The sequence below is a fragment of the Motacilla alba genome, chromosome 4 (assembly GCF_015832195.1).
Source record: "Motacilla alba alba isolate MOTALB_02 chromosome 4, Motacilla_alba_V1.0_pri, whole genome shotgun sequence".
NCBI lineage: Eukaryota > Metazoa > Chordata > Aves > Passeriformes > Motacillidae > Motacilla > Motacilla alba.
Window position 1 is genome coordinate 43719815 of NC_052019.1, and position 26441 is coordinate 43746255.

Below are 26441 nucleotides of genomic sequence, written 5' to 3' on the forward strand. Positions count from 1 at the left end.
AGTGAACCAAGAGTAAACAGGTTTAGGTACTAAATCGTGTTGTTTTGCCAGAAAAATGAACAGAAATGTGTTCTGTTACAGGTTTTGGAAGGAAGGATGTTGTAGAGCACTTGCTGCAGACAGGAGCCAATGTCCATGCTCGTGACGACGGAGGACTGATACCCCTGCACAACGCCTGCTCCTTTGGTCACGCAGAAGTGGTCAGTCTGCTGCTGTGCCAGGGGGCAGACCCAAATGCTAGGGACAACTGGAACTACACTCCTTTGCATGAGGCTGCTATCAAGGGGAAAATAGATGTGTGTATTGGTAAGTGTTGAAATTTTACCTGATTATGTTTTGTGAAGCTGTAATTATTTATGTGCTGAACTTGGGATGAAAGCTATTCCTTGTTTTAAAAGTGAACTACTTTTAATCTAGCAGGTAGGTATAGTGATAGTAGTTTAACTTTTTCTTGGTTTGTAATACAGAGTTTGTGGAACTTACATCAGAAAAACTATCCTGGAGAGATTGGATGAAGTCTCCTTATTTGTTAAATTACAGTATTTAAAACCTGAATATGTAGGTTTGTCTTTCTCTGTTTCTGTCAGGAAAACTAGCTTTACTAGATAGTCTTTGGTTTTTTTGGCTGCTCTATATGTTGTAGTAGTGGTTAAGAAGATGGTAAACCTTTCATTCCATGCAGTATGGGGAAACAACTCGGTCCTTTGGAGCTTTCCAGTACAATTTACAGGACACCATTGTTCAGTGGTGATCTATCTTCAATATGTGTTTTTTAGCCTGGAGCCAAAGCAATTTCAAATAAAATGGAACACTTCAACTGTTTAAAATTTGTTGAGAGCATACAAAGAGCTTTTCAGTCAGGATGTCTTTAACTTCTGTGGTTTTTTTCCTGTACTTAGTAGTACTTTGTTTCTAAATGGGAACTTCTATTTTTATTTTTTCTGCACTCATAGCAGTTTCTTGAGCTTACACTCTTTTAACATCTACTAACCAGAATAAAATTATCTGCTCGCCATTTCTTTTTAATCGAACATGTAAAAGAAAGCCTGATTTTTAGGCACTTCAGTTAAGATTATGAACTGTATTTTCTATGTATTATGCAGATGACAAGACACAATTATCAGGCTTTCAGATAATGTCTTTTTTTCTGAAAGTTTTATTACATAGAATTCCTTCATATACAGCTACAAAACTTACAGAATGAAATCTTGCATTAGCTTTATTGCAAAATTAAAGTCATTACTTTAAAATAAACACCATAAATTGAGTGAAGGAAAATTGGAGGAAACACCAGAGTATAATTTTTCAGTCTGTTTCTTCTTTTTACAAGCAATATGATTTCATCTCTGTATGCAAGGTAAAACATGGAGAATATTCTGTAGAAATCAGATATAGTTGATTATGCAGCAGTATGTGGGAAGAGATCCACTGATATAGTAGGTTCCAGTAGCAGTCTACTGTGACAATTTTGAATAGAAAAGTACGTTTAATTCCAGTCAGTAACTGGAGTGTAGTATGGGACTTAAAGGAAGTAATTACTTTGGTCTGTTTCATGCTGGAGTCAGCCTGATTTTGGGAACTGCTGACTGAAAATCCAAATTAAAGGGAAGAAAGTTTGACAGTAAGAGGCTGTATAGAAAATTGATCTTTTGCTTCGGCAAAGATTTGTCTTTTTCAGTTTTTGAAACCTTGTATTAGAGCAGGAAAGGGTGCAGCAGCATACTTTTGTCTTTATAGATTGGTTGTGACAGAGGTTTTAGGATTTGGCAGGGCAAGGCAGCAGGGGTAGTGTTCTTTGGGTGGTTTGTCTAAAGACTTTGATACTCTGGAGGAGTTGGGGTAGGTCAGATGAAGAGGCAGATTGTGATACATCCATTTTGATGAACAATGCTGGTAGAGATTTAAGCTATTTAGATATAAGTTCTGTAATCAATGAACTGATGGTACCTATCAAGTTCACTCTTAATTCAGCAAAAAGTTGTGGACTTGGTGAAAGGAAGTACATGATTAAATTTATGGCTTGTGTTACACAGACCTTCATTCTGTACTCTGTGCACAGGGTAGACCTGTGACTGTAAATGTTAATGCTAGGCATAGGGCATGATCCATGTATATGTAAATGTTCAGCATGTAGTACTTGCTGATCAAATCCCAAGGCTCTCCTGCTGTCTGGAACAGTTTTAGAGTTCCTTGGAAGCAGTGGGCAGGCTTGTAGCACTACACACAGTTCTTCTCCAATCTGCCTGCAAGTAGCTGTGGAGGAATTTTGGGGCATTTTTTATAATTATTTTAAACAAACAAGCATGATGCTGTTGTGCTTGGTTTAGTTATTCATGTATGTTGTACTTCAGTCAGATATTTCATTTGTCAGGGTGAGAGTTCCTACTAAAGGCAGTGGCACCAGTCACCAGATTATTATGTACTGTAGTATGATGCTACTTTGGGATTTACTTGATTCTATAAAACTGATAGGACATGAGTCTAGACAAAGAAGTCTATTCTTTCATGTTTGTAGTGATTTTGCAATTTATATCTAGCAGGCAAGCATGCTTTGCTGTCTTTGGCAAAATTCCTGGTTTCTTTCTAGCAGTTTTATATAAAACTTACATTTTAAGGTCTTCATCTTTAATTTTTAAGTCTTTTGAAGGAAAGACACCAGGATAATGCAACAATGTTTTTAGGGCATGAATTGTGACTAGGAGTATTTTAATAGCTTTTTGGAATGCATTGTACAGTACTGCCGTTTAGGTCTTAAGTGTATGCTGTTGCATCTGATATGATGGAAGAAACTGGTCTGTTAAGAAAAAAATAAAATTCAAGGAACATATCCTCGGAGCGCTTCTTTTTAAACAAGCAGGGTGTGCTTTTTAAAAAGCATTGGTTGAAGAACGGGAAATTCTGACATAACCTGGAATTTTTTGCTGAATTTGGATATCTGAAAAGTGATAGACTGTGTAGAAATTAGTCATCTAACCTCATTTTTGGCTACCTACTCTTGGCATCTTCTTCTTAATGATAAAATGAATGAGAATTTTCCACTTTACCTTCTCTCCTTTGCTTCTTCTTTGCCTCCCCAGCCTGCGTATTTTCTGTATCACATCTAGCATAGAACACTTTTTTGGGTTACTTTGCATGTTAAAAAGAGAAAAAGTGATAACTGAACAGAGTGTGGAGATGCAGCACATTAATGAATAATGATTTTTCTGAGAAAAATCTGAGACACTGAAGCCTAGTAGGAAGACCAGCAAAACACACGTAGTGACTCCAGCAGTAGAATACTCTTCTGTCTACCACAAGTGTTGGAATGGAGTGCCTGTATTTGTGCTAAAGTTACTGTAGGTGCTCAGCTTTTGTGCTGAGTTTAGAGTAATAGGAACAAACCCTGTCCCTGGGGGAAGCTTGTGTAGAAATAAGAAATATACACGAACTGATGAGAACTCACCAGACTGTGCATCCAGGAAACTGTAAGAGAGCAAATAGCTAATGTCAGTTCTTTTTCTTCTGTTTTACTGATTGCATATTGCAGTCATAGGACAGTGTAGGGAGGGATGCTGAGTATGGCAGAGGTATTGGCTCTCCTAGGTGGCAGTTGCTTTTGTGTTCTGCTTCTGGAGGGGAAGGTCTTGGTAAGCAGTACTCAGCTGGTTTGCTGACCATCTCTTGCAATGTATTCAGTCACTGCAGATCTGTTTAGTTGCCAAGTAATTACACTTGAAAACACTGTTTACTTTATGTAATCAGTTTTTAGACTAAATTTATTGAAGCATTGGAACCAATCATTAACATTCTTCAATATTTATGACTTCTAGGATTGCTTTATCTGTCAGGAAGATGCATTTTCAATGTCTGTGAACTGCTTCTAGAGCTAATGAAAAGTGGTTTTGTATCTCAGTGTTGTATTTTGTCCTGGAGTAGTGGATGAGTGGTGAACTCTGCAATGTGCATTTGCAGGAATGCTGTGACGTCAGGGTAGTGACTGTTCTGCATGTTGGGCTGTGGAGAAAGAATTATCTTTTTCTTCAGTCTGACTGCAGCATAGACTTTCACATGAAGATCCACATATCTCATTTTTTTTTCCAGAAATGAAGCTCATGATGTCAGAATGTAAAAAGCCTTGACTGTATCCTTCTTTCCCATGGCAATCAGCAATTTAGGAACTTGATAAAGAGGCTGCATTTGAACTGTGTTGCACAGCAATTCACGTAAAGAATTCCTGAAAGCTCTAATTCACTTCTTAAATGCTGCTGTCATACTTTTGGCTTTGAAGGTGTTCTGTGGCAAGAAAATTTTGCAGTTTAAAAGTCTTGCTGAAAGAAAACAACCCTTTCTTTTTTTTGAAAAGGAGATTATTCTTGATTTCTTGATGACTTTTATTGCAAGCTGTTCAGGACTTTAGTGAGAATTAGTGAGCAGTCATTTCTGTTTGCAGTTTGTATGTCCTTTGTGATTTTATAGATATCTATTTTTTTTTTCTGTCAAATGTCTCTTTTCCAAGCTGAAAAACATAGTCTTCTGTTAAGTCATCCTGTGGAGTATTCTGGTTTTTCTGCCCCCTGCCTTCCTTCACCCCCAGCCATTTTTTTAGGGGTGAGCACTTGGTGTGGGGGATATGGATGCCAAAAACGGATGAAGTCAATTTATAGAGTAACCTATTTTTTTTTTCTGGTTTGGTTTTCTGGTTGCTGAGCCCTGCATGGGAATATTTCAAGGTAGTTCCTATGTGCTAACAGCTCCTTTAAAACTATTTGCGTAGCACAGTTGGTTTTTTTCTTGTTAAAAAAAACTAGGCTAAAAATAACCTTAGAGAAGCTGCGCTTATGCAGTTTGTCTGGGTTTGCTTTGCCCTCCAGGGCGTTTGTTTCTGCAGAAGCTGTTCTTGCAGAGATTTTTTTTTTTCCATGTAGATCTCCAATTAAGTGTTGATATCTGTAGGGCTGCTGGGGTAAATATTATCTCAGGTGTCATACACCTGCTTAGGTTTTAAGGGCATCCTTCAAAATATGCAAACGCAAGCATATCTGTGGTGACGCCGTGATTTATGGATCTGAACATGCAGAGCACTGTAGTAATTTTAGGGAAATAAAAAATTCTATCTAACGAAAAGCTCCCTTCATCACTGTACAAAGCTGCAAAAGTTTTTAAAAATCGCTTTTAGTCCATGCAGTGTTAAAAGGATCCACCCAGAATTACTTAATGTGACTTGAGACTAGTGTTTTTACTGGCTTCCTTAGGGTAGTTATAAAATCTACTGCAAAGATCCTGTGGTATGATGAATTTACTGTTCCAGTGCTATGAAGTAACCTCTAATGGTACTGCCAAGGTGCATTTGTCTCTTTTTGACCTGAGAATTTCTGTGTAAGTTGATTTTTTTTCTTTACCCTTTTTGCACTTGAAAGATACAACAAGCAAGCAAGCAAAAACTTTTTTAAGGTAACAGCTTTTCTCATGTATAGGTTGTGCCCTTAATATAGGGATCACAATTATTTAAATGTCTCTTTGTAAGCATGTCAAAACATTCCTCATCCTCCTGTGCTTCCTCACAACTGAGGAAGGAGAAGAATTCATCAGTTATTACCTTCTGCTAGTATACACATTTTGACTGAAAGATGTGGAGGGAGTGTTATGTGACCCCTTTCTGCAGGGCAGATAAACCTTCTGTTAGGATGAAAAAAAATCTATGAAAAGTATTCTTGGGTAGAAGCAGCTCACAGTAAACCTCAGAGGAACTGTAGGAGTTGTAAAATCATTGAACTACTAAAAATCATTGAACTACAAAAATCTTTGAACTACTCGTTTGTTTGGTCACCTTGCAAATAGTGAAACTATTGTGGCTTATGGTAATTTTGTCCTAAGAGATTTTAGAATGCTTAGAGTGCTTCCAAGCAGAGGAACTGTATTACTGTAAAAGTTAAAGCACTGTCTAATTTTACTACCTAAAACAGTAATAAAAAAATAATAAGAAATGCTGTCAAGGAGCAAAATTGTATAGTAGCCAGTCGTTTTGGAGGTGGGGTAACAGGGAGAAGATTTGGTATCTTAACTGAAAAGTAATTAAACTGACTTAGATTTATCCACTGGATAGACAGAAGCCTGTAAGAAGACTAGTAGCTTCTTAACAAGAATTAGAGGGGATGTTGGTAATTGAGGGATCCCTCAGGGATCTGGTTGTGCATGGTCGTGGGAGAGATGTGCTGAATTCCTGAAGACTCTCTTGGAGAGCTGGTGTTCTAGAAGGAAGCTTAGATTCGAAGAGGCATCCTGGATATCTGATGTTCAGAGGCTTGTAAAATAATTGGAAAATACTCTCAAGTAAGTACTTTAAAATGTAAAATATTTAACTGTTGCTGTTTATATCAGAAGATTCTTAGTATTGTTACTATGCCTGCTTTGACTTTTGAACTACTGGAGTACTACTGTTACTGACTGTTCATAGTGTGTTGTGGGGAGACAGTGACTTGTATTTGAACTTTAAGTTGCAGAAAAATTTAAAGAGCTTTAGACTGTTCTTGTGTACCAGAACTGTGAGTTTTGCTCTATTAGGAGGCCATGAATTAATCCCTACAGTGTGGAGCTTTCCTATCTGTTAGCTGCAGTTAATATTGATATGAGAGGAAAGATATTTTGTATTTGATAAGCTTAACCACAAGCAGTCCTTGTTAACAGCATCTATCTCTTACATGTCCCAGTATGCAAAATAAAAATCCTAGCTATTCTTAGTAGTATTTATTATTCAGATACTGATCAAAGCCAAATCAGTTGTTGTGGAAGCAGGCTTGTCAGACTATAAGGGTTAGGAATTATTTTGGTCTGTTTCTGCCTGTGTAGGTTACAGCATTTGTTTGGAACCCTGCTTCTTTGAGTAGCAAAGTGGTTTTAAATTGATGCATACTTAGTGACTCAAACACCTAATATGCTTCTCATACTGTTTCTTTATGGGGCCTTTCTCAAAGGAACCTTACGTGACAGACACAGGATGGAAGTTTCATGTTTTAGCTTGAGTGGAAGAAAACTTTGGTTGTCTCAATTAAGTACTTGTTCCTGGTTTTAAATAGTTTCATGTCCTCTAACCACTTGTTTAAGCTATGTTAGCTTCTAAATGTCAATATTCATCACAGAAATGAAAGCCTCGAGGGCTGAGTCTCACATTTTTTGTATCTACATTTTTTGTATCTCTATTGAAAGAGACCTGAGAATAAGAGTGCTTTCTCTGTGAGCTGTTGGGGGTGGAGGAATCCACGACTGAAATAATACATTGGTAATTGGGAGGCATTGTGATACTGTTGTCATAGTTACAATGGACTGGAGTGTGAGACAACAGGGCGTTTGTCAAAAGTGACAACAGAAGATGGTTTGGGGCATTCTGCCATGGCATATACAACTACAGTGCTCCCTGGTGGACTTGGGCAGAAAGACACGAGGGAAATGGATCAATTCCTGTATGAGAAGGATACCTCTTCAGTGTGTGGCATCTGTGTGCAGATGGGTCTGTTATGGGGTGTCGTCTCCAGGAGTTACTGTATGCTGGTACCTGTGCGTGTGTATCTGTGATAGACACTTCTGGAAGAAATCTCTGAGCAGTGTCAGTCACACATATGTACCCAACAAAGAATGGTCTTGGAGTGCAAGGAACCTTAAGTGGATCATTGATGCAAGGTGGAAGTGCCAAACTACAACATTTTTTTACGAGCACCAAACATTGAGCTGGATTAATTCTCAGGTTAAATCCTCTTCAGGAACAAAATTAACAGTAAACTTTATAGCAGAGAGGATGATGCTTTGTACAAATCAGCTGGCTTGTCTGGGATTTAATGCAATGCATAACTTGAAAGCTGTCTTTCTTTCTGTTAGGTTTAAATTGTATTGACAGTTAATATGTTAGGACCTGTCTGGGTTTTAGACTTTTCCCCAGTCTTGTTTCTTTTTCAAAATTCAGGTGTCAAGAAAACAACTTTTTTCCTTGTTTGCTTGCTTGGCACAGGAGGATCTGTGGAGAACAGAGTAATTTATTTTATGATCTTTCTTTACAAGTGCTCGTCAAATCAGAACCTGATTTCTTGCAGTGAAGGAGGTGGTACAATAATATGCAAACACTACTGGAAAATTTGCTATAGGGTCTTTCTGGGAAGTTAAGGTCTTCAAAAATACTGATGTTAGCTATTTGCAAATTGAGAGGGAGGGGAAGAAGTTGCATATCATTCAGAACAGAGTAATGAAACAGATGTTCCTCTTGCGGACACTGAAACTGCTTTCAGATGTCCAGTATGAGTTTAGAATGGCTTTCTAAATATCTTGCAGAAATAATTAATGTTATGGGACAATGCTTCTGATTACTGTAGCAATATCTGCTTTTAGCTTCTCAGCGGAACCATGTGGTCCTTAATGCAGTTCATATGTGGTTCAAAAACAATCTGTAGATATATGTGTGGATGTTAAGGGCACAAATGAGTGGAGCACATTCCAGCAGAGGTCTCAGATGCTTTCTTAGTCTAATGGAAAACATTGATTAAAGTATTACTACAGGATATAAAAGTCTTGCTTTTAAAAATGTGTAGGCAAATAAATCTTTGTCATATAGTGAATAAACACATCTCTTTTTAATGATTTGGTTTTTCTGTAAAGCGTGTAAAGCAAGTGTGCAAAATATACTGGGTGCTTGAAGCCTACTGAAAATACTGAGCTCCTGCCTCTTGTTCTGGGTTGTCTTCACTTCAGCTATTCATGCAGCTAGGACTCGTGATTGATAAGCACAGATTCCTGTAATTCATTGTTTCACCGTGTTTATACAAATGCACCATGCAGCAGCAAGGCTGAGGTGTCTGATGTGAATCCGGCTATTCGTGCTGCTGTGTGTAGTCTTCATGTTTTACTGATGTCTTGTCCAAGCAAGCAATACTGAGCAGTTCCTTAGTTAGGCACAGTACTCTTGACCTAACTATAGTATTGCATACTGAATGTATATGTTGAGGGATGCAAGAAGAACATTTTGGTTTTGTATTCTTGATTGGGGTGGTACAAGGATGGCACAGGACATGGGTGACCCAGGAAAAGAACTCAGACTGATGTAACATGCATTGTTCCCTAGCGTGAGACCTGTAGCATTGACGATATCTCACCTGACAGACTGAGGTTTTTACACTGCAGTATATTTGCTTGTCAAGGACCTAATGTTAAATAACGCTAAGACTTGGACTGCTCTGTATCAATAGGCCATGCTGGTGAGCAGTTCTAGGGCTGCAAGAAAAAAAGTGGATATAGCGCTAGACTTTAAAAATTGACAGCAATCTTACTGTTTTACTTAATAATGTGATCTAAGGTAGTTGCTGGGGAAAGTTTACAGTTCTGATACACGTAGTCATTTGCTAGTAGAGCTCTAGGTCTGCTTGAACTTAGTATATTCTTAGCTTCCTTGTTTTACTTCCTAAACAGAATTTTTGAGAACACTCGTGTCATCTGGCTAACCTGTAGCTTTAACCACATTTTCATGGACTGAACAACTTGTTATTCCTAAGATTTCATATGTTACTTGTATCTCTTAAACATTTGTTAGCTGTGTTATGGACTAACAATGAGTTTACAGAATTGACATAAGATTCAAGTTTATGCAAAATATGTGAAAGTTATTTTACATTTTGGGGCTTCTTTAATCTAAAGAGTTTCAGGTCTTAATCCCATCAAAATAGCACTCTATGTGTGCCATAGGGTGTGTGTCTAAGACACCATCTATGTAGTGTTGGACTTGTGTACTGTTGAAGGCTGGTAGGCACTGAAATTCACCTCTGGAAAAGGAAGAATGTGCTTGTGGAATATGACAGTTATTCCAGGGTTTCATGGTTGTTTTTTTCCCCATCTTGTGCTCGTCTCACTGAATGGTGGCAAGAGAGCTGCTGCTAGGGTTTAATTCTTTTCAATTAATGTTTCTTCATATGCTTTTCTGTTTTGGAAAAATGATAGATCCAGAACAGATTCCCATAAGCTTTTAAGATCCCTTTGTCATGTTGGTTCTTGGGTGTTAGATTTTGGTTCACTGGCACATAGTGCCTTCTGATAGCCACACAGCTAGTTTCACGTGCAATTTGTAACTTGACTTCCACCAAGACTTTTTTCCCCTCAAACTTTATTGGGAAGAAATGGTTAGCTTATGCAGGAGACTGGAGTTCATCTTTGGTTTCTCTTAACTCTCTTCAATTCCTTTTCTTCCTAGGATGTTCTTTGTTGACCTAATTTGCCTCAGTGACTGCTTTTGCTTTTCAAGGACTCTGAAAGCAGGGCTCTTAATCTGTCAAGTGGGATGTCAGGATTATAGCTGACATTTATTTGAATAAAACTTGAAGTAGAAAGGTGAATTTGTTCAGAGAAAAGTTAAATTGGGACCAAGCAATGAAGAATTGTCCTTAAAGCAGCTTTCAGCTTGGGATATAGGGGAAAACATAAATTGCTCAGACAGTAGGGCAGCAGTTCAGATTTCTAGCTGTTCAGTATGGTATATTAAATCAATTGCTTGAAGCTTAAGTAGTTGCAGAATTGCTGCTTGCAAGAAAAGGGGTTGTGATTTCGTTGTCACATAGTGAGTCCACAATCCATACCATCTACAAATGAGCGAAATGGTTTTTGTTAGGTTTTTTTGGACATCTTTTGATTAAAGGGTCTGCTCTTCCATTTTGCACGCTTAACAGTATACATGTTCCAGGTGACTACTCAAACACACTGAGATGTGATTCTTAAGCCCTTTGTGAAATGGCCACAAATCAAAATGTGGGATGTTTCTTCTGAATACCAGGAAATACTTTTTGCCATCAGGACAAGTAATCATTGGTCAGCCAGAGAAGTTGTGGAATCTCCTTCCTTGGAGATACTGAAAAGCCATTTGGACAGAGTCCTGGGCAACTGAGTCTAGGTGGGTCAGCTGCAGCAGGGAGGATAATCTGCAGAGGTCCCTTTGACTACAACTGTTCCACGATTCACTGTGATTCAGTGTTAAAGGAGTGCATGTGCATGGCTACAGATAAATGGGATTAAATAAATGCTTAGTGTACTGTTTTTCATTGCTTGTTAGATAAATGAAAGGTTTTTCAGTTTGTGTTATTTTTTTCTTTTTTCTTTCTTTTTTTTTTTTTCTAGCCAAAGCTTCTAGAGTGCTTGCATTTTGCAGGTTCATTGTGGAACTCCTAAAACTTCCTTTACACTACACAGCTTTTTGTGCAGATAGTATTCTTGGGGAAAGTGTTTTGGAACGGCAGCACTGTCTCTTACATGATGTAAAAAAACCACAAACAAAAGAACTGCAATTGCACTTAGGTTTTGAGGTGGCTTTCTAGAAGACTGATTCTACATTACGTGTATATACTTTTGTTCTCACTCTTAGCTGGAATGGAAAATTTTAGCTTGAAAACTGCTACATCAGAAAAATGAAACAGGGATATTTAGTTCATTATGTCCAGGCAAGATCAAGGCTTTGAATTGCTGTTCATGTAGGCTGAGCAATCTACTCTGGCTCTTTCTCTGAGGGCAGAAGGATATTATGAGCCTCTGCTGTGCTGCCTACGGGCTCTGGAACCTTCTGCATGTTCTTTCTTTCTATGCATATTGAATCACAGGTAGGCAGAACTGGCATACCAGGGAGCAATTTTGTAGTGCTTCCTACATACAGAGAACTAATCATGGTTAAAATCACAGTATGAGTAAGGTTGGTAAGGACCATTGGAGGGGATCCAGTCCAACTTCCCTACTCAAGCAGGATTCCCTAGAGCATGTTACTCAGGACTGTGTAACTCAGGATGCACCTACTTATGGGGCAAGACTTGGAGGTAATCACAGAGGTAGGAGGGAGCTTTAAAAAAAAGTATCTTCTTCCCCTACTGGAAGAGCTCTTGTTGTGGCAGTGATACTTGTGGTTTTGGTTGTCTGGTTCAGATCCCTTCCCCCCACCTTGCTTTGATTAGATAAATCTGATCTCTGCAACATCTAGTGCCAGCTTAAGTCTAGAATGCATTGAAGTCTTGCAGTACATTGAGAAGTGAGGTTTATGGTATGTAGCTATAGACAAGAGGTCAGGTTGTCTTGCTAAGCGGTTGAAGCTTCATTAAGCGAAGTCTGAAAGTACTTCTGGGGTGAACAATGACTGAGACACAAGAGTCTTCCTGAAAAATTAGGAGTTAAAATAAGTTAAGATCCTTTTCAAAGTGATGATGTGTAATTTCTTTTTTTTTTTTTTTTTTTTTTTTTTTTTTTTTTTTTTTTTTAGATCCTTTTTTCTCTTCAAAACAAACAAGCAGAAAGGTGATACTGGGAGACCTTGTTCACAATGCTTTGTTTTCTTACTGCTACCTTGAAGCTTCTTTCTGTGAATTGCTCAAATAAGCTGAAGGACCCTGATCTCTAAGTGTTGTTTCCACTTAATCTTTTACTGGGCCTCTGCTCAATTTGGTATTGCATCTTGTAACTGTAGGAAAGAACTAGTGCAGTTTCCACAGAATATGGGGTCATGAGAAGCTGCCTTTTAAAGATCACATCTGTGTCCATCAAGGGAGATACTTCATATGGTTGTCCTCTGACCCTGCTGGACCTAATGGTCATTTTAGCTGTAAAGCAAGAAATGCCTCTACTAGCAGAGCCATATGTGTGTGTGTGTGTTGTCTTGTCCCACATACTGATGCCCCTAGCAGTTGCTGCAGTTATGTATCTAATGACAAGGTAACAGAAACATGCAAGCTGGTGCTGTATTTATCCAGATCACATCACATTTAGTCCAAGTAGCATTTTTAAATGAGCGCTAGCTTTCTTTTACTTTTAAAGGGACCTTTAAAGATCATGTAGGCCATATCCCCTGCCATGGGTAGGGATAGTGTTCACCAGATCAGGTTGCTCAAAGCCCTGGGGAACTTGACCTTGAACACTCCAGTGATGGGTATCCACAACTTCTCTGGATGTTCCAGCTTTGCAAGAGGTTCAGGTGGATGACATCTGTAGCTTTTCCTCTGTCAGCTGATGGAATAATTTCATTGTGGGAGGCTACCAAATGAGTCAGGCATGATCTGCTCTTTCTGTCTCTAAGCAGCTCCCTGTCTTCCACATGTTTTGATGTGTCTTCCAGGAGCATCTTCCATGATTTTACTGGATGTGGAGTGAGGCTGCTTGATTGGTAGCTCCCAGGATCTTCCTTTTTGCCTTTTTTCAAAATGGGTCTGATGTTTTTCCAGTCTGGGGATTTGTCTTACTGCTAGAACTTCTCAGATGTGATTGAGAATTGCTCAGCCATTTCAACATCAGCCTATCCCTTCAGAACCCTGGGATATATCTCACTGGGTCCTATGGACTGATGTATGTTCAGATATCTCAAGTATTCTTCAACCTGAGCTTCACTTAGAGGGAAGGGGTACTGCAGTCTACAGTCCCAGCCTTGAGGTTCAGGGAACTGAGAGATGTGGGAAGAGAGATTCATATTGAAAGCTGAAGTGAAAAACTGTTGAATAGCTCAGCCTTCTCTATGTTGGTTTTCGCTAGTTCTCATATCTTATTTATCAAGAGGGGGTATGTTTACTTTATTCTTCCTTTTTCTAGCCAGTGTTCCTGTAGAACTGTGCATTTCTTTCTTACACTTCAGTTTGATCAGGAGGTCCTTAGTTGGTCATGTTTATCTTCTGCTTCCCTTGCCTGTTTTCTTACTCATAGTGATTGAGAGCTCCTGGGCTTTATGAAGAATGTCCTTAAAGGGCTGCCAGTTCTGTTCAGCTCCTTTGTCCCTGAGGGCAGCTCCTGGGGGATCCCATCCATTAATTCATTCAGCAACTGAAAGTGTGCTCTGAGAACTTGGAGTCCTTACTCCATTCTTCACCTGATCTGCAGGGGTCTCCTGGACTGCTTATAGTTTACTGTGCTGCAGATGCCAGGGTGATTGGAGTCCCCCAGCAGGATCAGAGCCTGCAAACATGACACCTCCTGTAGCTGAAGGAAGGACTCATTATCTACAAGCTTCCCTTGATGAAGTAGACTGTAATAAACACCAGCCATGAGGTTTCCTTTGTTGGCTTAGCCCCTAATTTTTACCCATAAGCTATTAACTTTTTCATTGCTGTTTTTCCAAGGCAGCTCTCTAGAGTCAATGCTTTTTGCTGTTGTTTTGGAGGGCAGCCACCTGCTTGCTTTTCCTTCTTGCCTGTGACTTCTGAAAATTTTCTGGTTGTCTATTGCAGCATTCCAGTTGTGTGGTCCTTTGCATGATGTTTCAGTGATAGTGGTTAGATTGTAGCTTTCTAGCTGCAAAGTGGCTTCCAGCTCCTCCTGTTTGCCCCCTGTGCTGTGTGCATTGGTATGGAGACACTTCAGCTGTGTCACTGACCTTACCACCTTCTTAGAGGACCGTGCCATAATTCCTTTGAGGCATTTCACAGGTGTTTCCCTCCTAGTTCCTAATATCTCGGCAGTCCCTGACTTTTCTCTGTTGCTCAGAACTTTATCACTTTTTCTCAGCTGTTTGTCTGCTGCTCCCTCCTGCTGTCAGAACTCTTGTTTCTGGCTAGACTATTGGGGAACACCGCCTAATTCCCTTTAAATTTTTTGGTTTCAACATAGTGGAGCCCCACATTGCTTTTGTAAGCTCCTGCTTCATACTACTGTAGTCGGTGTATTTGACTCTTGCTCTGTCTGGCCCCAACAAAGAACAAAACCAACATGCTGGTTCATTGGGAACAAACCCATGTCCGGGATAATGGGAATCTGGAATGCCCTGAACAAGGGAAGTAGAGAAGGCAAAATGATGGGAAGCACTAAGCAGCTCACACTGACCCAGCAGGACTTTGGCTGGTAACGTTAGATGTACTCTAAACTAGAAACAAAAAATTACTCTTTTAACCTCCTATCGCTGGCATGTGTCTCTGTGCTGTCCTTGTTTGTGCCAACCAGAGCGTGTCATGTTGTTGCATGAGGCTTGGGCAAGTGATGGCTTCTCTAATCTGCTTTGTTGCCTGACCAAATGTTTGCAGCCACAGCCCCCCAAAGCAGGGTGGGCAGCACAGGGCCAGGTGTGGCAATTCTGCCAGTGTGGTCTAGGTGAAACAGGTTGCCCAGACAGGTTGTGAAAGTCTTCTTGTCTGGAGATATTCAAAAGCCTTCTGCACATCCTGTCCCTGACCTGCCACCAGATCATGCCTTCTTGCCAAAGATCTACCTGTAGTATTTCCAGGTATGTCTGGTTATTGCCTCTATCCTATCCTGACTCTGAGGAGTGTGCTTTAGTGTGCTTAGCCTTTCTACTCCTTAATCCTCTCTTCATTCAATTTTGATGGCATTCACTATAGAGGGGCAGTCAAGAGCATAGGACCTGTCTCTTCTTTTTTCCATCTCCTCTTGACTGAGCTGGCAGTGGTGTTTGAGGCTGTGAATGTCATCAGGTCCAGTAGGGATACGTAAATACTTAGAGCTCTGTGCAGCCTCTGTAGTGATACTGTCTCTCATGTTTTTTCCTTGCAGTTCCAATGGCTGATGGGTACTGCAGCTTGTTTCTCCATGACACAGACAAGACTGGGTTTGCTCACAGAGGTGGAAGTTAATCTGTGATACAGTGGTGGTTGATTTTATTACCCCTATCTCATGAATTCAATTTTATAAAGCTAAGAGTAGGGTGCTACAACTTTTGTTATATATGGTCATTTAGCAAAAAGGCTTATGTATCTGGTAACTTGCTAAAATTGAATTATTGGCTCTAAATCACAGAAGTATAATATCTAGGCAAGAAACTCGTGTTCTTGTAACATGAGAAAAGCTTCAAAACTTTAGTGGTTTGATTGACACGCACTGGTAGTTTGATTTACATGTACTGGTAGTTAGGGGGGAAGATGCATTTAGCATTGGCTGAGAAAAGTTAGTACTTAGGATTCCAGTGTGTTGTCTAGATGTTTTCAGAATGTGGAGGTAAATAAGCATGTTATGTTTCTTGTTAGCTTGGAAACATCCTACATAAGACTTAGACTGAGAGGTGTGTATGTTCCTGGGACCTAAAGTTAGTGTGAGATTGACCAGCTTTAGAGGTGTCACTTAGAGAAATGGAAGATAGTGCCTATGTTGTAAATCAAAAAGAGGCCTTTTTCTTAGGCTGTACACTCTGAACCTTGATTCCTCAGGAGTAAGTAGATAAAGCTCAAGTAGCATAGTTTGAAAGAAACCTTTGGAGATTGTCTTCAGAAGTTGAATTTGAAAAGGGGGAAGAAAGAATATATAGTAAAGCTGGGGTAGCTGGAAGGGACGCTAAGCACAAGGCAATGGGACAGTGATAAAAAACTGGTGGGGAGAGAGTAGGCAATGGTAGAGCTGTGAGCAACTCTTGAAATATAATTAAAAGCAGTAGGCAGCTTGCACTACAGCACTACAGATACTTCCGGGAGGTCTGCCTTTTTTTCTTGCATTTTTCACTCAACAGTCAAAAATTTGGATGTGCCTTTTTTTTTTTTTTTTTTTATGCATCTGATTTGAAAGCAAATGTGAACTTTTCCCTTTTCCATCAGCATTCTTGTAGGGACAGTCAGGAAAATTTCGGGCCTAGAGAAGTAATATCTGAACTATACTGATCTCTGTGCTAGTATGAACAAACATGTATTTTTATCCCTATTCTATTTCCATTGTATTTATGTCTTTCAATCAAAAGTGTTTTCATTTGGTGCACTTTCAGCTGTGGGAGTAAGAAGCAGGAAGGACTAAGTACTTGGGTGATGGTTTCTATGTAGACAAACTTCCTTCCCCCCAGCGCAGTAAAAACACACTTGTTGCTTATTGATAGCTACCAGGGAAGTTTTTGCCATACCTTGTGGGTGAAAATGTGAAGGTTGAAAAGAACAAAAGTAAAAATGTTCGCTCTTGACAGCCAAGTAAGGTTGTGTTGGTTAACTTCACAGTTCAATATACCTATGCCAGGAGGCTGTGGGCCAAGTGTATCATTTTAGGAGTCATCCTGTTGTAGTGAGTTGACAGTAATGTGAAATAATTAGTGGCTGTAGTATATTCTCTGTGCAATACAGTAGCTTTTAAAAAAATATGGTAAGACTTATGGCCTTACTTGTCTCTAGTACTGATCCGATATAATAGCAGTGTAATTATATAAGGTGTTTCAGATAGTGTGTGAAAATCAGAGCCCTCAAGTATTTTAGCAGTTGCAGTGAGGTTAAAAATTATAACTCCAGACCAGTCTATGTTTGTACTATAGTTAATGTTACAGGGTTTTGACATCTATGTGCAATAGGAAGATTCAGTAAAAAGGAGACCTTCTTTCTACTGTTTGTACAACATGGTCTGTAGAAAAGGCAGGGATAGTCTGTTAATGGTATTGCTATTATTAAGGGCACTGCCTCCAATACAGAAAAATAATACACCCCAATGTACCCATTGTCCAGAGGAAATAAACCAGCATTTCCAAGTATGCTAATTAACAAAGCTTCAGGAGTTAATTTTTGTGCACAGCATCCTTACAATACAAGGAACAATTCTGTTCCTTCCAGAACTGGAACAGAAGTTTCTTGATAGAAACTTATTTCCACATTTCCCTTTTCAGGCTACTCAGAAACCATCCTCTAAAACCAGTGTGCAGTGTTTGAAATCCAAAATAGCTACAATTATCTACAACTTGTTCTGTTGTATTTCTTTATAGAGGGAAAGTTTTTTTCCCTACAGAGGAGGTATGTCTTGCCATTTTTACACATCCCTAGTGTATTGAAAAGGAAATCTAGAGAGACACACTGTGTCTAGATCTCAAATGCCCTGTTGTTAGAAGAGACTTTGTCTTGGGCTAGAGTGTTGAAGGTTTTGAAGATGCAGGAGAACATTCAATTAGAAGTAGCCTGGGGTTCGCCAGGTATTGAGGTACAGCTGTGTTATACTGATAGCCTAAACATCAAATGCTGGATTTCTCTTGTTAATTCCTGTTGATGACAACATTGCTCACTGGGATATCTTTATGTGAAATTATGTACTTAAAAGGTATAGAGATGTTAGAATAAAATAGTCAGTAGAGGAAATAAAAGAATAAGATGGTCTTTGTGACCCATTTGCTTCCTTTACTCACATTCATTCTAATGCAGTCTTTATTTATATAATTGTTTTCTTTTCCCAAGATGCCATTGCCCTAATTTCATGGTGTAGATGTGTTTCTAGGCCTGAATAAGGGCAGTATCTGCAGGACCATACCCCTGGCTGTTGGAGAATCTGGAAGATGAGTGGGATGAATGATTGTAGAGACAAGAAGGATGAGTCTCATGGTTACAGCAATTAAGTTCTGATAGGTTATTTTTCTGAACCTCATTTGGTCACTTTAAATGTGTGTTCCACAGGCAGTCAATAATTCCGGGGTTTGCAGACAACCAGCTTAAGCCTTGTTAGTAAATTTTTTATGTATTTGCCTAGGTTTTAAAAAGCCTAAAAACTGGACACAGAAGTTTTATGTTGTAAGCCTTGGCCAAATCCTTCATGGTTCATTAGTATGACTGAACAGGTTAGATATACTGCATCATCCTTTGTAATTTTACCAGGAGAGGAGCTGGAAGCAGTTGTCATCTGTGTGTGCCAGCAGAAGTAGCAGGGAAGCACTCTTGATTGGTTTGCCTAGGATGGAAGAATCAAGAGACTCGAAAAAGTGCTTCTGTTTTTACACTGAGCTCAGGCAGTTGCAGATGCCTTTGAGAGTTCTACATCTGTTACTTGGCATTTTTTAAAGTCATCTTTCTTGCCCAAACCTGCCTCACCTTGGTGTCACATGCTAGTCCAAACCTCCAAACGGGTCAGATGCCAATCATTCCTCTCTCTTGGTCTTTCTCCATGGACTTTTTTTCTGGGCTATTACCTTTTCCCCTGCCACATCTTTTTTTTCAGTTTTCTCCCCTAGCTCTTTGTCTGAGGCTTTTTTGCCCTGTGAATCCTTTGTTGCCTTCTGGTCCAGTCAGTGCTGTGTTTCAGTATTTTGTACTGCCTGCTTTCTCTTAATAGACAATTAGTTGCTGGTAATGTCTTTCAGGCTACTACTCCTACACTGGCGCCTCTTGGGACAAATGGCTTTCCCTCTTCCCAGGTATATAGAGTCACTAACAGGGTCCAAGGGAAGAGAGATGGGATATACAGAATCTGTCTCTCCATACTCAGTTTCTATACTGCCTGTTGTGTTTAAAAAAAATCTGCAAAAGGTCTTGTTTGCCTGTGTCTACTGGAATGTGCCTGAGTGGCTTGAGAGGCTGGCTCAGTCTCAAACCTGTCCGTGAGTAAGATCTCTCAGTGGGTGGTGGCATGTATGGCACAGATGGCGTCTTCAGAAACGTAGGTGCTAGATCCTAACAAGATTCAGTGAGCACGTGCTAGCTGTTTTTTTCTCTCCCGCCCCGTTTTGGTGTTTTTGTCTTGACATGGGAAGAAAACCCCACCACCAAACAAAAAAAGCTTAGGTTTTTTCATAGGCTTCCTACTTGGGTCTTCTTTCAGATATATCAGGCAATTGTGCCTTCTCGTCCGAGTGTAAGATAAGCCAATTTACTTCACCGAAGCACCAGACTTCTGCAAAAATTCAGCTTGGGGGCAAGCATGTAGCATTGCACACTGTAAGTTAAAAAATATGAAGTTTGGCAATGTTAAAAGAATTTGAAGTCAGAAATGTATAAGAAAAGATGTTTGAATAAAAACAATACTACCAGTTAAATTTTTTTATTTAGAAAAAAAGGTTTTCAGAAAAGTGTTTAATAGTTAAAGGTTTTTTAAAAAATATATATATGTGTGTATATGTATATATATACACACAGTGTCAGTAATTAGTTTTGTTCTGAATTGGGTTATGTTTTTTCTGGAGAATTCTATGTGTGAGGTATTTTCATACTCTTAGTTACAAAAACTGTTTGCAACTATTTCTTTGTCTTGTGTTCTTCAGTCCAGCTGTATCATGACAAATGTTGTTATGTGAGCAACCATAAATGTCAGCTGTTTTTTATTACTCATCTCCATGACCTAAGTTTCTGTATACTGTCCTGTTATTCACACTTGTATAAAATAAGTGTGTTGCTCTGAATTTGTAATATGTTGTGCTTATTTTGCATGACATTTGGGGCCTTTTTGTCAGGCCTCTAATGCTGCCGTGGGCTTTGTTTTCCAGTTCTGTACAAAATGTCTTGGTGGTGATCTGGTTTGCATCATGTTGTTTCTAATCAAAAGGGTTCACAGGTGAAATACTGGGATTTTTTAATTGAACTTTTCTAGTTGATAGTTTATTGTATCAAGGCCTTCCTAGCCTTTTGGTTGTATATTGCATTGTAAGTGTTTTAATGTACTTGAACTTGCATGTGTTTGTAGGCTTAGTAGGGAAAAGAAGTACCAGTGAGTATAACAGCCTCTGAGAACGCAGTCTGCAGGGTACCAGGTTACAGATCTTACCCTATTTGTTACACTGCTTGAAGGTGAGCTGATATGCCATGGTTAAGATTTCCTATGCAAGTGATGAGCCACTGAAAGGCTGGAGTATTGCTGACTTACAGAGGCGGGGTAACTTGGAATATTCAGCTGGGAAAGGAACAGGAGTGGTAACAAGCAGCAGCAGTGGTAGTAAAGGCAGAAGCAGGTTCCACAGCAGAGTTCCCAGTGTGAGTCAGTGAATGCACAGCATACCAGCTAGCTGCCAGGAGGAACCCAAACCTGACTATTGCAACAGAGTCGGGGTTCATGTTTATCATGCAAAGTCATGTGGTCTTACTATATCTTAACTTGCCAACTTAGCCTTAGTCCGGAGAAGATCCTTTGCTGCAGTGCTTAACAAAAAAAAAAAAAAAAAAGAAAAAAAAAAGAAAAAAGAAAAAATAAGGAAGCGAGAGGAAGAAAAAAACAGAAGGAAAAATAAAGAAAATTGTGCAATGTTTGTTTATGCCTTCATCATGCCGAGGAGACACTTAACAGTCAATAATCTGTGTATACCTGAGGTAAGATACTGTTTCTGCTTTCCCTGCACAGTGCTGCTGCAGCACGGAGCTGATCCAAACATTCGGAACACCGATGGGAAATCTGCACTGGATCTGGCAGACCCTTCAGCAAAAGCTGTACTCACGGGTAAGATGCATACATCTCTCAGCACTGTAACCTGAGTTTATTTAATGTGTATAAGTTCAGCATCAGAAGAGCCTTCTGCCTTTCCAGATTTTCTGTTGTGTAAGAGCATTTTAAAAACTGTCTTTTTCCAGATTTCGTGTTGATGTAATTGTTGTTAATCTGCTGTGCTGCTATAGGTTTGCTTATTCTACTTATGCTAACGCTGTAATTTTCTGTTCCAATATAATTTGTTATTTACTGTATTTCTCTGGGTTTTTTCTTTTTAATTGATACTCAATAGACAGATTGAACAGGATCCCCTAGCCTCTGAAAAATAAACAGGAAAAAAATTCAGGTCAATTGTTTTAAGACCTTCACTGTTAGGCAAGCAAGGACGTTTGTGTAACTATAAAAGTACCTGTGATCTGAAAGACAACCTGCTACTGATTGCAGAGATCAATACTTACGTTAGCTTTTGCTGCAGATTCACATGCTGCGCTTTCCTTCCTCTTCCTTGTTAGTCATTTTGGGTTGAACCCTTTCTCATCTACCAGTTTTTTCCTTTTTTAGGGGCTGTTAGCTGCAAAACAATGTTTCATAAAAATATCCTACAGATATAACTTTGTTTTTACAGAGCTTTGATTTTTTTATAAATTAACTGTTGTGGCATACCAGTGAGCATGAAAAGTATAATATAGTTGCCTGTCAAATCGGTATCAAGAAATACATGGTCCTCTGTGCTGATTTTGTCATCTAGGAAATAATGCTTAAAATAAAGTAATATTGGATTTTAAAATATATACAATTAGATTTATAGAAAGGGATTCAGCAGCTGAGGTTCATTTGAAGGAATAGCTGTTTTTCTTTTGCCTTTATTTCCCCTATTCTCTCTCTCTTTTTATTGACAGCTTAATTGATGGGTTATGTGCTATGAAACACCCATATTCTTTCTTCAGATTATGTTCAGAGCACACCAGCTCCCTTCACTTTGTCGAGAACATTTCCTCATCGTCTTTCTTCAGTGCGCTGAGTGCTATACATAATTACCTACAGTGCTGCAGTGATTGGAGAGTGCCTTTGGAACAGTGTTCCTTAAATACATATGATTTACTTTAATTACTCTGTGTCAAATTTAAACATGTTCCTACAGTGTTAACACTCATGTTAGCTGTGCTGAGCAGGTTAATCTGACTTTTGGCTGTTAATGGGTACAGTTGTACAGATGCTGAAGATAGAGAGGGCGACAGGGAGTCAGTGTACCTCAGAAGTGTTAAAGGATATATGCCATTTACTTGTGGGGAGCTTGACATACCTACAGTGTGGGGGTATTAGGAAAGTCTGTGACCTCATGTCTGCTTCACTGATTTCTCTGGGTGCTGGATCACCTTGTGCTTTAGGCAGAGGAGAGGGCAATGTGTCATAGCAGACAAGTGGAGATGAATTTGAAGCAGCCCTCTGAGAACATCCTGTGAAAGGCAGCCAGCCCGTCTCTGGGCTCACCCCCAGTGCCTCACACACATCAGTGACTGAAGCTGTCTGCAGCCAATGAGTGTTACCAGGTTGTGCATGGAGACACACATGATGCTATAAATATGTTTAGTTGCTCATAAGAAAGCATCATTTTTGTATGTGTTTATTCTTCCCAGCAAGAAAATCAGCTTTTGTTTTATCAGCTTTGTCCTCAAGGTGGCTCTTGGCTACGCAGGGCTCTCTGCTGTGTACCTGAGTTCCAGGCTGTGCAAACAGGGCTGTAGCTGCCATGTGATGCACAATAACTGAAAAACCTAACACTGGAGATGTCATTTAAATGGGGACTAGCTATTAAGAGCTGTATTTTTCTGGGTGTTGCCCTGTTTTATACTATCTCTGTTAGGCTGCTATTTCTCGTGCATTTTCCATATGTTGTTACCTTCAGGTCTTGCTTCATCCCTCTGCAAGAAGGAGGCTTAAGGGATTTCTTAGGATCTATCTGGCTGGGGATAATCTTTAGCTACAGCAATGCTTTGCAATTAGGTGCATCAGAACTTAAAGGTATTACTGGATTAAGGATGAGGCGGATATATTAACTTGATTTTCAGTATTTAGTATTGAATGGTGGGGTTTTAGGAATGCTCATATTTCAAGATTTTGGAAGTGGAGCACAGTCTGTAATTTGTTACTATATTTGCATCTTTAAGCAGCATGCATGTCAAGGCTGCTCTCGTTGTTATTTTTGATTCCCTTTTCTATCTGTGTCTATCATAGAATGTCCTGGGTTGAAGGGACCTTAAAGACCATCTAGTTCCAACCCCCCTGCTGTGGACAGGAGGCACCTTTAATTAAACCAGGTTGCTCAGAGCTCCATCCAACCTGGCCTTAAACACTTCCAGGGATGGGGCATCCACAACTTCTCTGGGCAGCCTGTTCCAGTTTCACAGTAAAGAATTTCTTCTTAACATCAAACTTAAACCTACCCTCTTTCAGTTTGAATCCATTTCCCCTTGTCCTATACCTACACTCTCTTGTAAGAAGTCCTCACCATCTTTCTTGGAGGCTCCCTTCAGGTACTAGAAGTCCACAATTAAGTCACCCCAAAGCCTTCTCTTCTCAAGGCTGAACTGTTCCAGCTCTCTCAGCCTTTCCTCATAGGAATCATGATAAATCATATGGTCCTAATAGACTTTTCCACATTGCTGCTGTATTGGTTGTTGAAGGACACAGGTTCTTCTTAAAACTTTTTTTTAACCAAGTATTTGCATAGGTTGGTGCATCTGTGTTAATTGCTTTGTGAATGAACTGTGATTACAGTGTCCCTTTGACCTCCAACACAGCAAAAGTAAACAGAAAACTTGTTGGTAATTGATTAAAACTTTTCAATTTGACAAACAATTCTGTATGTGTTTTAAAAGGGAAATTCCTGCTGCATAAAAAGGATTTCCGCTGTTCTGGCAGCAAATGCTCAATCCACAATGACTTGTTCTTTTCTGTCTTTCAGACTAGAATAATGTATACGTTCCTTTTCACCTAGATTGCAGGAAGGACATGTAATGCAGTAGCTTCTGGCACAAATTCCAGCCATTTTCCTGCAACATCCTCTTAAAATATGTGTTTTATAAGGATACATAATGCAGATGAAAGTCTTAATATTTTGATGGAAATGGACTTTGAAAATTTCTTTGTAGAATAAAAGGAATGATATAGAAATTAAAGACCCAGTACCATCTTCTTAATAAAAAAAAGTTACATAATTGAGGAATCTGCTTTTTACTACCTAGAAAGTAGCCTATTTTCCTCCTTTTGCAGGATAGCCAGTGTTTGTGTGAACCAAGCACTTCATGTTTGAGAAAGTGAATATTTTGTTTCTTGCTTAGCATCCCATACTATTCCTGAATCATATTGTCAGGAAAAGGATTGTAATCCTCTTTTTCTCTGGGCTGAAATGGTACTACAGGCTCCAAAAGCATATCACATATAAGAACATCTAAGAACTGTTAAATACACCAGATTAATATCCTACTTTATTTTTTTTTTTTTAGTTTGAATTGTCTTTGGGGGATGTGTGGTTTCTGAGATGGGAACTCATCTTTGTTGCCGTACATAGCGGTGTGTCACTCCCATCCAAAACAGGGCCTTTGGGAGCTTTTGCACTGCTGCTCATATTAGTCTTCATTATTTCCTTACCCTGATTATCGCCTCTTTAAAGATTAACATCCTTTTATGTCTTCCCTGTACAGTATATGACGAGCCAACACTATTGTTAATTATGTGAATGATATTTTTGTTTGTTTTTTTTTCCACACAGTCATGCTTTCTTGCCACTTATCCCTTATATTATCTGCTATTCAGAAATGCTTTCTTTATGTGAATAGTTGTTCTTTGTACTTGAGCAGTTTCCAAAGGTGCTGTTAGCAGGAGCTGAAGGCATTTTTATTGGATAATATATTTTTGTCTGCTTCATGCCAGTGTTTTGTGGGGTTGGTTTTTGTTGGTTTCAAAGATTACTCCCTTGAAAAAGATCAAAATTAAGAAAGTCTGAAAACTGCTGCATCTCTAGATTAAAGGAAGATTTCTTGGGTATGGAATAATGTCTTGTTTGTTAATAGAATCAATTTTCAAAGTTAAACAAGACTGATCTTCCTGCTTACTATGGAAATAATGTCTTTTACAAACAAAGTGCTTTAGGTCCTATTGAGCATTTCTCACTTGAGTTTTTTGGAGGTGAAGGACAGCTTGACGAGTGAAAGTATAGCTGGGCTAAGGTTACTAGAGGTGTTAATGAGGAGTCATGTTTTCATCCATTTGTCACGTCAACTTTTTAATTTAAGCAGGAAGCATAGTTCATGTATTGAAATATATTTGCACAATTCTTTTTGAAGTGAACTGCCATTTATGTGTAATTTGCCTACAAGGAAAAGAAAGATCTGATATTTCATTACAATAAGTTTACTGAACTGCAGAGAATGGAAAATGGATTTTAGGTACAACTTACCCATTTTAAAAATAGCCGTAAGAGAAGAAATTTTAGTTTGTTAATTTTGTTTTTCCTATGGCACCTTTACAGCTTGATGGTCTCAAATCCTGAACTATTTTGGGTTGGTGTTATTTCCTTCTAGGTACTCTTGAGAGACAGTAGCCCTTCATTTTGGGAGGTGCTAACCTTCTCCAGCTTTCCTTTAATTGATCTAATTCTTACGTAGTGGGTACTAAATCAGATCATTTGGACAAGGTTTAGCTTGTCTTTCCAAAACTGTATAATAAACATCAGTACAAAAGAAAAAGTGATTTCATGGTAAGAAGAGCAGGTGCTGCTAGAATGGTTTGGGCCACCCACTTGTCCAGCCCATTGTCCTCTCTGACAGTAACACTGGATCTGCTGCCTTACAGAAAAGAGCAACAAATTCCTCTGTTGAGGAATTGACCTGCAGAAAGCGTTCACCTTATTTCATATAAGCTGTTGGTACACATCTTGCAACTTTTCCAAAACTTGTTTGAGCTTTGAATGTTTGTTTTTGTGATTGTTACTTGTTTAGCATTCCGGTAGGTTTACTCTTCCTTTTTACCAAGACCTAAGAGGAGGAAATAAGCCATATGCTCTAGTTCACTGGTATGACTGCCATATGATGATTTTACATTTGGAGTCCATCGTGGTCTGTTACATTTACTTCCTGGAGCATTTAAGCAATATCAGCGTTCCTTTGGGAATGCTGGGACCATTGCTCTTCCAGTCTTTGGAAAGATATGGGAAAAAGGTACTTGTGGCACAGACCTGGTGCATAAAGTCTACCATTTGGGTGGCCCTCATCTAGAAGCTCTAGTTCTATAGATTTTAAATCTCCTTTTATGTTTTTTAGATAATATTATAATGATAACTGTCTTGATGTATTTATAAATGTATAGTTTTAAAAATCTCATTTAATGTGTGGTCTAGT

The 26441-nt window shown here is 39.1% G+C and overlaps 1 protein-coding gene across 1 annotated transcript in view; it reads left to right on the top strand.

Annotated features, from left to right (window-relative positions):
- TNKS (tankyrase) overlaps nt 1-26441 on the top strand; it is a 130147-nt gene that overhangs the window by 7297 nt on the left and 96409 nt on the right. The window contains exons 2-3 of the mRNA XM_038136513.1: nt 82-306; nt 20959-21054. Of these exons, the coding sequence (XP_037992441.1) occupies nt 82-306; nt 20959-21054 (321 nt within the window). The remainder of the gene's footprint in view (nt 1-81; nt 307-20958; nt 21055-26441) is intronic.